We start from the raw sequence: 17,583 nt of genomic DNA, 5'->3' as shown, positions 1-17,583 counted from the left end.
CTGTATTTTCAAAAATCCTGATTTTACTGTATTTTTAAAAAAACTCGATTTTGCTTTATTTTCAAAAAACCTGATTTTACTATATATTCAAAAAACTCGATTTTACTAAATTTTGTTTTAACAACCCAATTTTACTGTATTTTCAAAAAACTAGATTTTACTGTATTTAGAAAAACAGTTTTACTTCCCAAAGAAAGTACTGCAGAAATGGGAAAGGAAAGCTGTCATAAAGACAAAAGAGGAAGAAAAGAATGAAAATCCAGAGGAGGTGGAAACAAAAAAGGATGAGAATAAATGGATTACTGTTGGTAGCTCAATCAAAGGCAAAGCTGTCCAAAATGAGTCACCTGTTTTAACTTGTAAAAATGATTTTGAAATCTTGGATACTGGGGAATGCTCAGCAAGCCAAGAAGCTCAAATCACCTGATGCTTGTGTGGAATACTAGGGGCTTGAATAAAAAGGCGAGGCATCTTGAGATTGCAGCCCATCTCAAACATATGCAACTGCCTTGTATAGCTTTACTAGAGACTAAAGTTAAAGTTAATAAAGCAGAAAGTATTAGACACAATTTTGGCACATATTGGAAACACCTTGATAACTACAACCACCGTCCTAATGGGCGCATATGGATTATGTGGCAGGAAAAGAATGAGAGTTTTGTGAAGATAGCCAGTTCTGATCAGTTCATTCATTGCAAGGTGACTGAGAAAGAGAACAAGATGGTGAAGTGGATTACTATAGTGTATGCCCAGAATCAGTTACAACATAGGAGAAAACTATGGAATGATATTCGAAACTGTGCTGGATCTGTACAGGGGCCTTGGATGATAATTGGGGATTTTAATAATGTCATGACAAGCAGAGATAGAATTGGGGGGAAGCAGGTTCAACTGGCTGAATATGTTGACCTTGAACAGATGATGGAGGATGTTGGTTTGTATGTACATGAGACCAAAGGTGAACATTTTACCTGGAACAACAGACATACCACCCAGATGATTTACTCAAGAATCGACCATGTAATCTGCAACAGGGAATGGTTTCTCCAATTCCCTATGAGTATAGTTACTGTGATGCAGCAGCATATATCTGACCACACACCTCTTAGAGTGCAATTTATGGGGGACCAAAATATGCCTAGGAGGAAAACTCCTTTCAAATTCCTAAACTGCATTACTACCAGAGATGAATTCCTTGACACAGTTAGAAACAACTGGAAGAGCACAAAGGAGGATAGGCCTATGTACAGTGTGTGGAGAAATCTGCAACAGTTACAACCTTTCATGAGGAAACAAGCAGGCAGAATCGATGAAAGTATCAGACAGATCCACAACCATAGACAACACCTGTTGCAAGCTCAGGCTGAATTAAGCAATGATAGATTCAATGAGGAAGTAATGGATAGAATAAAAACTATCACTGCTGATCTTCTCAAGACAACAGAATTAGAAGAACAAGTTCTCAGGCAAAGGGCAAAAGTTGATTGGCTGATTCTAGGTGATGGCAACAATAGGTACTTTCATGCAACTGTGAAAAGTAAAAACAAAGCAACAGGAATCTTTAGCTTAGAGGACCCTTATGAGATAGAAATGCAAGGGCATGAGAACATTGAAAAAGAGGTGATCAGATTCTATGAAGATTTGATAGGAAAAAATACAAATCACTTGAGACACATTGATGTGGAGGTAATGAGAGTTGGTGCCCAACTCAGTCACACACACCAAACTGAACTTATTTTACCTGTTGCTGAGAAAGAGATCATGGATGCTTTAAAGAGCATTGGAGACACAAAGGCCCCTGGGATTGATGGATATAGATCCAAATTTTTTAAGGATGCTTGGGAGATCATAGGCAGGGATGTGAAGACTGCAGTGTGGGATTTTTTTGAACATGGAAGGTTATTCAAGGCAGCTAACTGTGCATTAGTAACTTTGATTCCCAAAGTGCCAAATGCTAACAAGATGAAGGATATGAGGCCTATTGCCTGCTGCACAGTTCTATACAAAATTACTCCAAGATACTCACCAATAGGCTCAGTAAAGTGATCAATACAGTTGTTGACTATAGTCAATCTGCATTTGTCCCAGGAAAAGTGATCCAAGACAATATTATTATTGCTCATGAGCTGCTGAGAGGGTACACCAGAAGACATATATCCCCCAGGTGTGCTATACAGATGGATCTACAGAAAGCCTATGATACCCTTGAATGGAGGGCATTGGAAGATATTATGAAAGAGATGAGCTTCCCCATAAAGTTCATCAATTGGATAATGATATGCATTACTAGTGTCTCTTATAAGTACTCAATAAATGGGCAACATAGTAAATACTTGGCTTCAAAGAGAGGACTTAGACAGGGTGATCCAATATCACCCCTGCTATTTGTCCTTGTCATGGAATATATGCATAGATGCATGAGAAAACTCCAAACCAGGCCTGACTTCAAGTTCCACCCAAAATGTGCCAAACTTAGCCTAACCAATATTTGTTTTGCAGATGACCTAATCCTGTTTGCTAGAGGAGACAAAAGATCTGTTGCAGCTATGATGGAAGTCTTCCAGAAATTCTCTGACTCAACAGGCCTTAAGGCCAATCCTGCAAAATGCAAAGTATACACTGGTGGGATTGATGACAATGCTAAACAGGAGCTGCTGCAAATTACTGGGTTCCAAAGTGGAGAGCTACCATTCAAATACCTTGGAGTACCCTTGTCTTGCAGAAAGTTAAGTATTCAACAATGCCTTCCCCTTATTGACAGGATAGTGGGGAAAATCAAACACTGGACAACAAAAATCCTGAGCTATGCAGGGAGAAAACAACTGATTCGAAGTGTTCTTTTTGCAGTAACATCATACTGGATGCAAGTTTTTCCTCTCCCAAAGAGTGTCTTGAAACACATTGAAGCTATATGTCGAAGCTACCTGTGGAGTAACACTGAGGAAATTACACGTCGAGCTCCTATTGCCTGGGACAATGTGTACAACCCTGTGAGAGCAGGGGGTTTAAGTATTACTTCTCTGCGGGAATGGAACATAGCAACCATTGGGAAGCTGTTGTGGAATCTACAATCGAAGGCGGACAAGCTATGGGTTAGATGGGTAAACACCTACTTTCTCAAAGAACAAGACGTTATGGTATGGCAGCCAAGCTCTACAGCATCCTGGCTCCTAAGATCTATTGTGAACACTAGAGATGAGGTGAGCCATTTGAGCTATTGGCAAGATGTGATACATACGGGGCAATACAAAACAACAAAAATGTACAAATGTCTGAGGGGCTCTAAGGAAACTAAGATTTGGAGACATATTATCACGAGGAACCTGGCTCGACCTCGGGCCATTTTCATAATCTGGCTGGTATTCTCAGGCAGGTTAAATACTAAAGACAGATTGCTGAAATTGGGAGTCGATACTGACCAAAAGTGTGTTTTGTGTGGGGAGCATGAGAGCTTGGAACACCTGTTCTTCGCCTGCAAAGGAACAGGTTCTGTTTGGCAACAAATCCTTCAATGGATAGGATATGTTAGGCAACCTAAAGCTTGGTCGGAGGAAAGTACATGGCTGCTGCAGTAATTGAAAAAGAAAGGATGGCGCAAGCACCTCCTAAAACTGGCCTTAACTGAAACTGTTTACTTGACATGGCTTACAAGGAATGCAGTGTGCTTTGGAAAAGAAACACACATGGATATGGAGCAGGAAATTAAACATACAATAGTGCATAGAGGCAGCTTAAACAGACTAGTGAATACCCACATAGACAGAGAAAATATGCTAATAGGGTAGTTTATGATTCTTATGGCTTTTTTGATTACCTGGATCCTTATGGGATCAGTTTGTAATACCTGTTTTTTGGTTTAATAAAGTAATGCTTATTCCAAAAAAAAAACAGTTTTACTTTATTTTTTGAAAAACTCGATTTTAATGTATTTTTAAAAAACTAGATTTGACTGTATTTAGAAAAATGACTTTACTGTGTTTTTAGAAAAACTATTTTTTGACTGTGTTTCTAGATTTTACACTATTTTTTGAAAAACCTAATTTTACTATATTTTTAAAAAAACTTGATTTTAATGTTTTTTTTTAAAACTCAATTTTGCAGTATTTTCAAAAAATCCGATTTTATTGTATTTTCTAAAACTCAGTTTTACTGTATTTTCAAAAAAACTTAATCTTACAATATTTTCTAGAAAAATCGAATTCAATGTATTTTTTAGAAAAATTGAATTTAATGTATTTTCAGAAAAAACCCGATTTACAGTATTTCCAGAAAACCTGATTTTAATGTATTTTTCCAAAAAACGTGATTTTACTATATTTTAAAAAAACTCAATTTTGATGTATATTTAAAGAACACGATTTTATTGTATTTTGAAAAAACTCAATTTTACTGTATTTTTGAAAAACTCAATTTTATTGGTTTTACTAAAAATACAGTAAAATAGAGTTTTTTCCCAAATGAGATAAAATAGTGTCTTTCCAAAAATACAGTAAAATCATGTTTTTTTTTTATGAAAATACATTAAAATTAGGTTATTTAAAAATACTGAAATTTCGGGTTATTGGAAAATACAGTAAGATCAATTTTTTTGAAAATACAGTAAAATAAAGTTTTTTTTTAAATACAGTAAAATTGAGTTTTTCCAAAATTACAGTCAAATCAAGTTTTTCCCAAATTACAGTAAAGTCAAGTTCTTCCAAAATCACAGAAAAATCTTGTTTTTTTTACAATACAGTTAAATTTAGTTTTTCCAAAAATACAGAAAAATTGGGTTTTTTAAATTACCGTAAATTGATTTTTTTATAATACAGTAATATCTTGAATTGAAAATACAGTAAAATTGAGTTTTTTTCCCAAAAATACAATAATATCGAGTTTTTTTTAAGTATACAGTAAAAACAAGTTTTTTTGAAAAGACAGTAAAATTAAGTTTTTTCAAAATTACTATAAAATCATGTTTTTTTTGAAAATACAGTAAAATTGAGTTTTTTAAAAATAGAGTAAAATCTTATTTTTTTTAAAATACAGTAAAATTGAATTTTTCCAAAAATACAGTAAAATCAATTTTTTTGAAAGTACAGTAAAATTAGGTTTTTTTAAAAATACAGTAAAATTGAGTTTTTCCAAAATTTTAGTTAATTCTGGAATATTTTCAAAATTACAATAAAATCGAATTTTTCAAAATTAACGTAAAATCAAGTTTTTCCAAAATTACAGTAAAATCTAGTTTTTTGTAAATACAGAAAAATCAAGTTTTTCTAAAATTACAGTAAAATCAAGTTTTTCCAAAATTATTACAAAATCCATTTTTTTTGAAAAATACAGTAAAATCCGGTTTTTCCAAAATTACAATAAAATCTTGTTTTATTAAAATACAATAAAATTGAGTTTTTCCAAAAATACAGTAAAATCGGGTTTTTTGAAAATACAATAAAATCAAGTTTTTCCAAAATTTCAGTAAAATCAAGTTTTTTTAAAATTACTGTAAAATCAAGTATTTTTTGAAAATACAGTAAAATCGAGTTTTCTTAAATTATATTTAAATTAATTTTTGGATGGATGGATATCCATCCACTAAAATGATTTGGATGAATTGGATGAATTTTATTCTTAATGTATTAATTGGATTCGATATTTTTAAGGAAGTTTAAGTGGACTATTAATGGATTGATGAATTATTTTGATTCATCCATTAATAATCCAATCCATATCCATCCATTTTACCACCTCTACTGTTAATCGCACAATTTTTCTCTAAATTCCTAAAAGTGACAAATAATATAGATTTTTTTTCTTTATTTAGACAAAGAGTAATATAAAAAACACAAATTTGTAGGGGGTGCCGGATAAAACTTGGCAATTCTTGTCATTACTTAATCCTCCTTTCTTTTGGTGCTATTTCAAATAAGTTTTGGCTTGAAATACTCGAGTCGATGGTACTATGGTAGTGACAATAAAATTTATTAAAAATAATTAATCTATCTAACCTATTCTTAAACAAAAACTATTTAGTGATTCAATCAATCCATCTAATCTTATGGATGAATTATCATCTTCTTATATAAATACAATGATCATATTTTATTTATTTATTAAATTTTAAAGATGTTTTATTTTATTTTTAAACAACAAATTTTAAACGCTAATTTATTTTATTTTCTTAAATTTACCGAAAAAAATACTTTCCTCAATTTTTTTCTCTTTAAAAAACTAAATAAAATATATTTCTTTAACTCTCAAATAATATTTCCTACAACTCTTTTATCTTATTTACAAAAAAATTACTGTTCATCAATCAAACACATCAAAATTCAAAACGTTTAAAATACTGTTGATTTTGTTCCCGAAGGAACCCTCTATAAAATTACACAAAAAAAATTTCTCTTATCTACAAGTAAACGCAAGGGTTGGCAGTCCAGAATCCTTAAAACAGCTTTTGCTGAAACTATTTACGCTTGCTGGAGATATAGAAACACCAAAGTGTATAGTGAAAATGAAAATACAATTGATACAGGAAGTATAGATAGGAACATTATAGATAGAGTTACACATAGATGCTGGAGGAAGATTAAACTCCGCGAGCACATAGCTCATTTGTGTATGTTTTAGGTGTAGTGTGGTCGATAGCTGAACCCTAGGGGTTGCTTTGTATTGGACTGTTTTTTTTGGATATATATAATATCTCATTTCTCCAAAAAAAAAAAAAGAAATTACTTTTCCTTTCATAAATGCATGAGACAAATTTTTTTATTATTAAATTAAAAATAATATATTGTAAGGTGTTTGATTAGAGATAGAGAAATTTTTAAAATTAATTTTTTAGATTAATTTTCAATTTTATGTAATTTAAAAAATATTATTTAAAAATGAGAAGTTTTCAAAATTGAATTTTATTAAATTTAAATTTAAAATAAAAAATATTTGTTGTAAAAAAATTTAAATTAAATTTAATGAGTGAACATCCATCTATTGAAAATGAGTGGATTAGATTTTTAAAAATATTTTAGTAGACTTTAATAAATTGTTTTGATTCATCAATTAACAATTCAATCCAAATTTATTCCTTTCATTTATTTTGTCACCTCTAACCTATGGACTCATTCCTCAAACTTGTAAAAATTCAATAAAAAAAGTGTTCATTACATCTGTATATTTTTCTCATGTTCTATAAATTTTTTAAATTTATCAATTTCACTTCCTTCTATTAGTAAAATTCGAATCCATCTTATATATTTGTAAAGATAATAATGTCGGAAGAATATCATGAGAATTATGTTGGTATAAAGGGGTCATTCAAAAGAAAGTTAATCAGAAAATTGAGGCTCTTTGTAGAAATTTTTTGTGGTCTGCAAAAGCTGATGGTAGGAAAGCACTAGTGTCTTGGGATAATATTTTTGAACCAAGGAATGCAGGTGGTCTGAATTTCAAAAAGCTCATCAATTGGAATAAGGTCTCCATTCTGAAATTGCTGTGGAATATTCACAACAAAGCATATAAACTGTGGATCCGATGGTTAGACACCTATTTTATGAAAGGCAGACCTGTGCTTCAATGGCAAGTAAACCATACTAGTTCCTGGATGTTAAATTGTATCCTGAAGTGTAGAGTGCATACTCAGAATAATTTGGCATGGGAGAAAGCTGAGCTCACTAAAGTCTTTAACACTGCAGCCAATTACAGGATTATCTGTGGAGATAGTGTTATGGTTCCTTGGAAACATATATTCTATCAAAACCGTGCAAGTCCAAGGGCGAAATTTACACTTTGGCTGGCAATGCTGGGAGGACTTTCCACTAAGGATAGGATGGAGAGATTTCGTATGATCCATGAAAAACAATGTTGTTTCTGTTTGCAGCAGGAAACTCTGAGTCATCTATACTTTGATTGTGCTTTTACTGGTACAATATGGGAGAGAATGCTAGCCTGGAACGGGTATTTTCGAAAAGGTATGACATGGGACAGTGAAAAAGATTGGCTTATAGAGGAACTGTCCAAAAAAGGCTGGAGAAGAGAAATTCTGCGCATCACTCTTGCTGAAACTGTGTATCATATTTGGCAAGAGAGGAATGGGATGATCTTTAAGCACACAAACCCTAGTCTTGATGTCATTAGAAAGATTAAAGACAAAGTTATAGGTAGAAGCAGTTTATCTAGCAAGTTAAAGGTTCATGTTAATGCTAGTAATGATAGTTTAAGTTGAGTTGCTTAGTGTTGTCTTGGTGTATTTGGGCCTGGATCATTTGATCGGCATGTAACACATGTTTTTGGGAATGAATAAAAGTTATTTTTTCTCCAAAAAAAAGGGGGTCATGCACTGACTATGTAAAATATTTTTACACTGTCAACCAATCACTACCATGTACTCTCTCCGGCCTGAATTATAAGCAAATATTCTCTTTTTAGGTTCATTGAGTAATGAATGTATCTAGTCTTTTATGTAAACCAGATACATTCATTACTCAATGAACCTAAAAAGAGAATATTTGCTTATAATTAAGGCCAGAGAGAGTATCTAATTAAAACATTATTTTATTTAAAAAAACTTTAATGACATGACATTTTGATGATTCTCTATTGGATGGCAGTGTAAATATTTATTTGGATAATACTATATATTAGAATAAACTCAATTTTCAAAAATTATGGCAATTAAAACCACCATAATATTTACATTTAAACAAAATCAGAAACATTAAATAATATTTATCAAAACAACAAAATAATATTTATCAAAAACAAAATAATTTTTATCGCATAAACTAACTTAGTTAATTAAATTAAAACCATTTGATGTTAGCTGAGGATACGAGAAACCCTGGCATTTAACATAGTTAGGTTTTCTTTTTCTTTTTTTTGTTTGCATTGTGATGGTTTATAGCATTGATTAAAAAGTTGGTAGAAGTTGGATATCATGGTCATAAAAACACCCATCATCAATAGCGAAAAAAGTATCAAGTTGAACTTAAATCATGATAAGTGATCAAGAATGAAGAAATTGAATAAAATACAAAACTAGAAACACATCTAAAACTTTGAACGAATGAAAGTTAGGACACTGGTGGGTTCTTCTTCGGCCTTTGGTAGCAAAAGTTGTTGTGTTAAATTTACACCAATATTCTGATTAGAGAACGAAATTTGTTACAAGGAACAAGTAGTAGTTCATTAAAAATTATGGCCCACTATTTCACGAGATTTTTTTTAATAACAGTAAAGATTCATTTTAGTCCATCATAAAAATTAGAGAAGTCAAATTGTCTTTGTTGTCAACCAAAGAGGCAATATTTTCTACCACTAATCTATTCTATTTTCATATTTTAACTTATGAATAATACTTATATTAATATATTTTTTCATTATTTTTCAATTATTAGTAATACTTAATATATTTTAATAGTAAATCTTCAATTAATTAAAATTCACACTCACTAAAATTATATTTAAATATTTTTCAAAACCATTTTATATAAATTAAAATTAATTTTTAATAACATCTAAAATAAAATTGATACGTTTAAATAATTTACAAAACACATTCAAATATATTCAAATACTATTAAAACGTGTTTGAACTCAAACAATATAATTTAAATGTGATTTTTATACCATTCAAACATATTTAAAAGTTAACATATAATATATATTTACAAGTTAACATATTTATAAATTAAAATATAATTTTAAATTGTTATTTAAATGTGTTTGAATAATATCAAATGTGATTTTAGTGAATGTGAATTCTATTTAAAGATTTATTATTAAAATGTATCATTGTTTTTTAAAAATCACATATTTATAAATAAACTTACATTTAATAACAATGAATTTGAAATATATTTAAATATGATTTTAATGAGTGTAAATTATTTAAACGTGTGAGTTTTATTTTCGATGTTATCACAAATTAATTTTAATTTGTATAAAATGATTTTAAAAAATATTTAAATGTGATTTTAGTGCGTGTGAATTTTATTTAAAAATTTATTATCAAAATATATTAAGTATTTTTAATAATTAAAAAACAAAAAATAATTGATATAAGTGTTATTTATAAATTAAAATATGAAAAATACATTAGTTAATGGTAGAGTAAGTTGTTCAATGACTAAGATAAATATATTATTTTTGTGAGGAATTAAAATAAATCTAATATCAAATATTAAAACAATGATTGAATAATTGTTTTGCCTCGCTGGCGTCTTCCAAAATTTAAACATATCTCTTCATTTGATTAGTTTCTTCCATTGTAGTTTATCAAAACTATGGATGATTATTCTTTTCAAACAAAAATGAGTGTTCAATGTTCATAAAACCCATCCTATATTAGTTGGATAAACAACTAGTAATAAGCAGAGATAAAAATAAGTTTGAAATTAAGTTTTGAAAAAATTCAAAATTATAGATTGAAAAAATTTATAAAAAGAAACTTTTTGTAAATCATTGTACCAATAGTTATATGGTTGTAAATAATTTATTATCATTATTATAGTCAGATAATTTATTGTTAATTATAGTTAGAATCGTGTCAACTTTTTACAGGTCTGATATAGATTAGTCTCTTTATATAATCTAGGGTTAATACCACTTTACCCCCTGCTATATAGGCGTGTTTTACTTTTTCCCCTTCTAAAAAAAATTTATTGGACAGACCTTGCCAAATAAAGATTCCAAAAAATTTGACCCTCGATCAAAATTACAAGAGAATCTGCATACGTGGCATGCGCATGTGGCATTTTTTTATTTTTTATTTACTTTTAATTTCCACGTGGAATTTTTTTTTTCTTCAAAATTTTATTTTATTATTTTTTTCCAAAATTTTATTTTATTTTTTTAAATTTTTTCCAATTTTTTTCCAAAATTTTGTTATTATTTTTTTTTTTTTTTACTTTTATTATATATAAATCCACAGGTATTGTTAAATCCGTAGGTAAATCCGCAGGTATTTTCAAATCCGTGGGTAAATCCGCAGGTATTGTCAAATCCGTAGGTAATTTTAAATCCGTAGGTAAATCCGCAAGTAAATTCGTAGGTAAATCCGCAAGTAAATCCGTAGGTAAATCCGCAGGTATTGTCAAATCTGTAGGTAAATCCGCAGGTATTTTTAAATTCGTAGGTAAATCCGCAGGTATTGTCAAATTCGCAGGTATTTTTAAATCCGTAGGTAAATCCGCAAGTAAATCCGTAGGTAAATCCGCAGGTATTTTTAAATCCGTAGGTAAATCCGCAGGTATTTTTAAATCCGTAGGTAAATCCGCAGGTATTGTCTTCGTAGGTAAATCCACAGGTATTATCAAATATTTTTTAAAAACGTAAAAAAAATATTTAAAAAAAATAATAATAAAAAAATTTAAAAAATTTTTAAAAAAAAATTAAAAAAATAATTTCCACGTGGCAGTGCTGACTGTGCCACATGGCTTATGTGTTGTACAGTCAGCACTACCAAAAATGCCACATAGGCAAGATTATAAGAATCTTGGCCAAAAAAATTAATAAGGGTCAAATTTGATAGAATCTTTATTTGGCAAGGTTTGTCCAATAAATTTTTTTTAAGAGGGGGTAAAGCAAAACACGCCTATATGGCAGAGGGGGATAAAGTGGTATTAACCCTATAATCTATTAGATAATTCAATTAAATTAGAATAATTTATATAAAAAAATTAATATTTATAAATTTTTCATAATCGAAATATATTATTTAGTTTTTACATGACAATGGAGCTCCTATATTAAATCTTTTGTCAGACCTTACTTCCACTTAAACCTAACCATTGTCATTTGTCACTGTCATTGCCATTGCAATTTCTCATTTTTGTTGTCTTTATTGTGGTTTCTTATTTTTGTTGGAAATTCACCAAAATAGATGATAAATTTTTATCAATTTGGATGAATAAGATTGTTATCACTTGCACAATAACGATGAAAATAAAAAAGAAAATGTAAATAACAATGAAAATAAGAAAAAAATTTAAAACTGCAGAGTTTCTCTCTACCTATAAACTGTGGCAATTCTCTTATTCACTTTCAACTGTAAAATTCTGTGAATACAATTGTTATCAAATAATAAGAGTTACTCCATATTTATAGTTTTATGTTAGCTTTCTCCCTAAACCAAATAAAGCTCAAAACTACAAAAGTCCAATATAAAATTTAACCTAATTCTAAGATGATTCTTATTCGAAATCCTATCTAGCAAACTGCCTAAATATTTCGACAATTCCTTATATTTGTCGAACAACCTCCTTCGAATCAAGGAATTACACTTTCAACCATTTTTATTCGCCTTCATTGTTGTGCCTTGTATTTGCACACTTTCATTGTGGTTTATTTTGTTTCACCTCCTTCATTGTGGGTTTTTAAGTTTTATGTTCATTTCGTGACATTGTTCATTGCAGAGGTTTCATTCAGTGACGTTTCCCGCAAAATCATTGTTCATATTGTGATACTGTTAATCGTAGAAACATTATTCATTATGTAACATTGTTTATCGTAGAGATACTATTTACTTTTTTTGAAAAAAAAAAAAAACTCAATTCAAATTTACGGGACCTCTTTACTATTCTTTGTTGGTTCTTTTTATTTTATTAAGTTAGACATATAAAAGCCTATACCAATACTGAATAATAGGTCTGGAGCTATTGATCACATGACACATTTATCGATATACTTTTTTATTTATTCAACTGGTCCTAATTAGAGCTGTCAAAATGGGCTAGCTCATATGGGCCGGCCCGCCAGGCCCAAAAAATCATAGGGCTTGAGCCTTACAATTAGAGCCCATATTTTTCAGGGCCTTTTTATCCCAGCCCTGAAAAGCCCGCTACCCATTAGGGCTAGCCCATATGGGCCGTGGGTAGCCCATCAGGCCCGCATAATTATAAATTTTAAAAAATATATTAATATTTATATTATCTTACTCCAAAATAGCATATTGATTTTTTTCACTTCACAAAATTTTACCTCTATTTTATTCAATCTTTCTCTTTTAAATATTATACATTAATATAATCAATATTTTTTCATCATATTATATTAGTTTTTCTCTTATAATAAATTTTCAAGTATTATTTTATACAATTTAGACATATATTGTATTTCGAAACACATTATAGTATTTATAAGAGATAATATAGTACTTAAAAACATATTATGTTTAAAATAACATAATTTTTAATTTTATTTATAATAAATATTATGGAGTTTTTTTTTAATATTTTTAAATAAAAAAACCCATTAAGGATCGGGTAGCCCGAAGTCCATCTAGGGCCGGACTCGGGTAGTAAATCTCAAGCCCATATTATACAGGACCTTTTTGGCCCAACCCTGAAAAGTCCAGATTCTGCTAGGGCCGACCCATTTAGGGCCGGGTAGTCCATATTAACAGCTCTAATCCTAATAAAAAAAAAATATCCGTGTAGATGATACTCTTATAATTGTAATTGGTTAAGGAGATATCCTAATATATAATTCTTCGAAATATTCTTCATACTCTTAAATTATTCAATAGACTAGTTTCAATACAATAATCTAAGCATATATTATGTTGATGACCAAAATATTCCTCCAAATCTATTAAGCAACAACAACTCTTTTTTTTTTTGCTAGCAAGCAACAACAACTCATTTCATTGAAAATAAATTTAAATCAAAAGAGAGAATGTATCTTTTTACCATTGTCGCATTAATTATCCTTCCTTTAGAATTATATAACAACTAGTGTCTATACCCGTGCGAGGCACGGGTTAAAAGTTGGTTAACTAATAACTTGTCAGTGCATCACATGTTTCCTCTATTTGTAATATTTGTAGATTGAATATATCACTTTTTAAGAAATATTTAAAAAATTTCTTCACCCACCTCCTAACCATCTTGGCCACCTCCGGTGAATTTACCAAAATACCCCTAGTTTCGGAAGTTCATTTCCGAAAACACCTTTTTTCTAAAAAAAAGTACGTTTTCGGAAATGCACTTCCGAAAAGGTGTTTTTTTAATATAAAATATTGATTTCGGAGATGCATCTCCGAAATAAAGTTACTTTTCAGAAAATTGGTGTATTCGGAAGTTCATCTCCGAATTCACCCCCCTTGGAGAAATTCGGAAATGTACTTCCGAAATAATGTCTGGACAGAAGAAAAATAACAAACAAGAACGATTCGCTTTATTTAATCGGATGAAGATTACATCGATCACATTACATAAGATTAAAGTTACATATTGTTAAACACGGTAATTACACTTTCTTTACTTTTACTGTTTTTACATCGATTCACTTTCTTCACATCACTGAACCAAACCCAACCTTGTTCACCTACCTCCTCCTTTTCATATTCCCGGTAATTACACTTTCTTTACTTTTACTGTTTTTACCAAGACATGTAGAAATTGTTGCCCTTTTGTTAACATAGCTGTTATCATTTAAACATGTTGTAAAATATCTTGTAGGATAATGTATGAGTACAGTTAATGAGTACTAGTACATTCACATATATGAAGCGTGCTTTAGTCAAGTTTAACCCGATTGATTCTCATATATATGACGGAGGAGGTGGATGTCCGGAGGAAGAAGAACCGGAAGTTCATCTCCTTATACATTTTAACTAACTGGTTGATAATTTCTCTACACACTTTTTTTGAAGTAATTTCTGGCGAAATAGATACCTAATAACATTAATAACATTTATAAAAATTATCAGTCTCTTGATATTCATACCACATTGTATCAATATAATAAACACAAACAAAAACAAAAAATCAGAGTTCAAAAAAAATGTATCAGCATAATATACTAACATCATAGTGGTGTAGATCCTTATCAGCCACTCGCAACTGAAAATGATTAGCACGAACTTGAATTTTCCTTCCCAATTGACCGTAACCAGGTCGGTTAGGGAACCTAACCGCCTTCTGAGACGACGGAGCCGACTCTAGAGTAGCCTTCTGTTTAACTTCGGCAGTCAGGCTCTCGATGGAAATCAGAGCCGAACTCAAGGAAGCAACCGGCGCAGCAACAGATGGAGTAATAACCGGCGGTGCAACAGATGGAACAAACAGCGCTGCAACAGGTGGACGAACAACCGGAGCTGCAACATATGGAGGAAAAATGGGTGAGAGAGCAGGCTTTTAAGTAGGAAAGTGTTACCACATTTCTTAGAAGGTAACCGTCTGAAAGTGGTGGGGAGAAAGAAAAGGCACTTAGAAATTTCAAATCAGGTTGATTACAACTCATTTTTGCCCTGTAATGGTGAATAATTAAGATAAGAAAACGCACTTGTAAAATTTTTGAATTTTTTGAATTTTTTGGTGTTTCGGAGATTCATTTCCGAATTAAAAAAATCAAAAAAAAAAAAACTTCGGAGATGCATCTCCGAAGCAGGGGTAATTTTGCGATTTCGCTCGGGGTGACCCCCATAGGGAGGTGGCTAAAGAAATTTTCAATATTTAATCTATGTAACTATAAAACAATTTTTTAATTTCAAAATTACGATTTTAATATAAATTTATGTAAGTGATTTGAAAATTCATTTAGAGTTTAAATAGATAATACCAAAAAAACAATTCAGTTATTTATGTTTATTAAACAAATAAATATATTAGTATTATTTAATATTTAATTTATTAAACTATTAAACAGGAGAAAATCCTACAAAGAGGAAAATGGCGCTCACGGTTTTAAAAAGGTTGATTATTATTTTGTTATTATTTTTGTAAAAAAGGAAAACAAAAGACCAAATTCAGAATTATTAGGGTTTAGTTATTAATAAATAATGGACAAACTTTAGATACAAAATGTGGTAGTTATTATTTTCTAATGAAAATATGACAAGTGTATTTAAATGATATTTAAGGAGTGAAAATATGAGCAATTTGCATATATGAAAGAAGAAATTATACACTTGTTATATTTTCATTAAAAAATAGTAAGAACCACACCTATAAAATTGTATCAAGTCTTGTCCATAAATAATTAAAATTTATTAATAAAATCAAATTAAATGATTAACAAATAAATAAAATAAAATACAAAACAAAACAACCCTACAAAAAGGGGAAGGGGAATGGACGTCTCATTCCTTGAATCTTTTGACCCATATATATATATATATATATATATATATATATATATATATATATATATATATATATATATATATATATATATATATATATATATATATATATATATATATATATATTTTAATATGAATAAAAAAATTTTGACCCAACAAACATTACAATAAAAAATTAGGTTCCCCTCAAAAATTAGAACCCCATAATAAAATAAAAGCCAAAAGAATATCCAATTAAGATATTTACATGGTATTGATTTTCTTAAAAAAAAAAAAATCTTAATACTATAAACACTATTGTAATACGGTGAACTGACTTTTTATCGATCGAAATGTCGCGGTTAAGCATGAGTCGCCACCGACTTTTATTTTATCCAAACAAATTCAGAAAGGCAACAAGAAACAGAAAAAAACCTTTTAAAGAAAATCTGAGTTCGGGGGGTAATTTATGCAAAGGGAAGGTGTAAGGCACCCTTTGCATCCATGGTTTTCCATGGGCTCTTAATTGCTTTGCTTGCTCGTTTGTCTTTAGAAAAAGTAGATGAAAGAAAAAAGTGGACTTTAGCTCATAAATGAGCGTAGCCAGTTTTCGAAGAATTGTGAGAAAGAATATTAAAGATGAGCATTGCAAGGCAATTAGGGGCAATTACCTTAAACTCAGATGATAGGTCTCTTTTTAGCCTTTCAGAATGAAAGGGTCAATCCTTGCCATAAGAGGGCAGGAAACCTTTCGTTTGGAGGTTGAAGGGTCGTCGAAGCATCCTTTGCCATGAGACTGTCCCATGCCATAGAAGGGCAGGTAGTCTAAGGCAAGAATCAGAATAAGCCATTTTCGTTAGGCAACCAGAAGATACCTCAGCCTTTTTCCGTAGGCAACTTCCGAGGGTCGAGGTCATTTGTGTATCGAAGGCAGCATCATTTAGGGTCGTATGACCTTTTAATTATCGAGGCAACAGGCTGAGGTATCCTCGTATTCGAGGGACATGGCTTATTCTGCAAGAAACACAAGGCAACAGGCAACAAGGCAACAGGCAACAAGGCAACAAGGCAACAGAGAGGTTACCCAAAAGCGTGCGTGTGTGCACCAATCACGTGATTATATTTAGAAAATTATCTTATAATTAATTATCTACATTGATTTAAGGCTTGCACTCCCTAAGATTACTAACCACACAATAATATAACAATAATAATGGGGAAGGGAAATTGTAACCAGCGGAGGAGAGGGGAATTGAAACCAGCGGGATATAATTAAAAATTAAGACAGAAAATATTAGAGTTAGGGTTACCAATACACGTAGCTTTGGCATCTAACAAACCCTGAAAAGGAAAAGATGGCAGAAAACATATAGTGAGTGCATTATCAAATTCGAGGGCAAACCTCATTAACTACAAAAGAAAATAGGATAATAAATTAAAAATAGAATAGGGAGAAGGTACTTAGCTTGGCATTTGCCTGACAGGGTTGAGGGCAAGGGTTTGCCAGAAGCATCGACTCTGACCATTAGGAATGAGCAAAGAAA

The 17,583-nt window shown here is 30.6% G+C and overlaps 2 protein-coding genes across 2 annotated transcripts; both read left to right on the top strand.

Annotated features, from left to right (window-relative positions):
* The first annotated feature begins 426 nt into the window (after nt 1–426).
* On the top strand, nt 427–2,046 carry LOC131621394 (uncharacterized). The gene has a single exon (XM_058892433.1). The coding sequence runs from the start codon at nt 427–429 to the stop codon at nt 2,044–2,046; it is 1,620 nt and encodes a 539-aa protein (XP_058748416.1).
* Nucleotides 2,047–2,177: 131 nt separating this feature from the next.
* LOC131621393 (uncharacterized) lies at nt 2,178–8,200 on the top strand. Its single transcript, XM_058892432.1, has 2 exons — nt 2,178–3,200; nt 7,601–8,200. The coding sequence occupies exons 1-2, from the start codon at nt 2,178–2,180 to the stop codon at nt 8,198–8,200; spliced, it is 1,623 nt and encodes a 540-aa protein (XP_058748415.1).
* Nucleotides 8,201–17,583: the final 9,383 nt, after the last annotated feature.

This window comes from Vicia villosa, unplaced genomic scaffold (assembly GCF_029867415.1).
Source record: "Vicia villosa cultivar HV-30 ecotype Madison, WI unplaced genomic scaffold, Vvil1.0 ctg.000004F_1_1_1, whole genome shotgun sequence".
In the NCBI taxonomy this organism is placed as follows: domain Eukaryota; kingdom Viridiplantae; phylum Streptophyta; class Magnoliopsida; order Fabales; family Fabaceae; genus Vicia; species Vicia villosa.
This window is presented reverse-complemented; position numbering and strand designations above follow the sequence as displayed.

What these genes read in the sequence shown, in the direction of transcription:
- LOC131621394 (XM_058892433.1), top strand. Translation starts at nt 427, where the DNA reads ATGCTTGTGTGGAATACTAGGGGCTTGAATAAAAAGGCGAGGCATCTT.
- LOC131621393 (XM_058892432.1), top strand. Translation starts at nt 2,178, where the DNA reads ATGGATCTACAGAAAGCCTATGATACCCTTGAATGGAGGGCATTGGAA. An exon ending in TTGTGAACACTAGAGATGAG is followed by an intron (nt 3,201 to 7,600) that starts GTGAGCCATTTG and finishes TGTATCCTGAAG; the next exon opens with TGTAGAGTGCATACTCAGAA.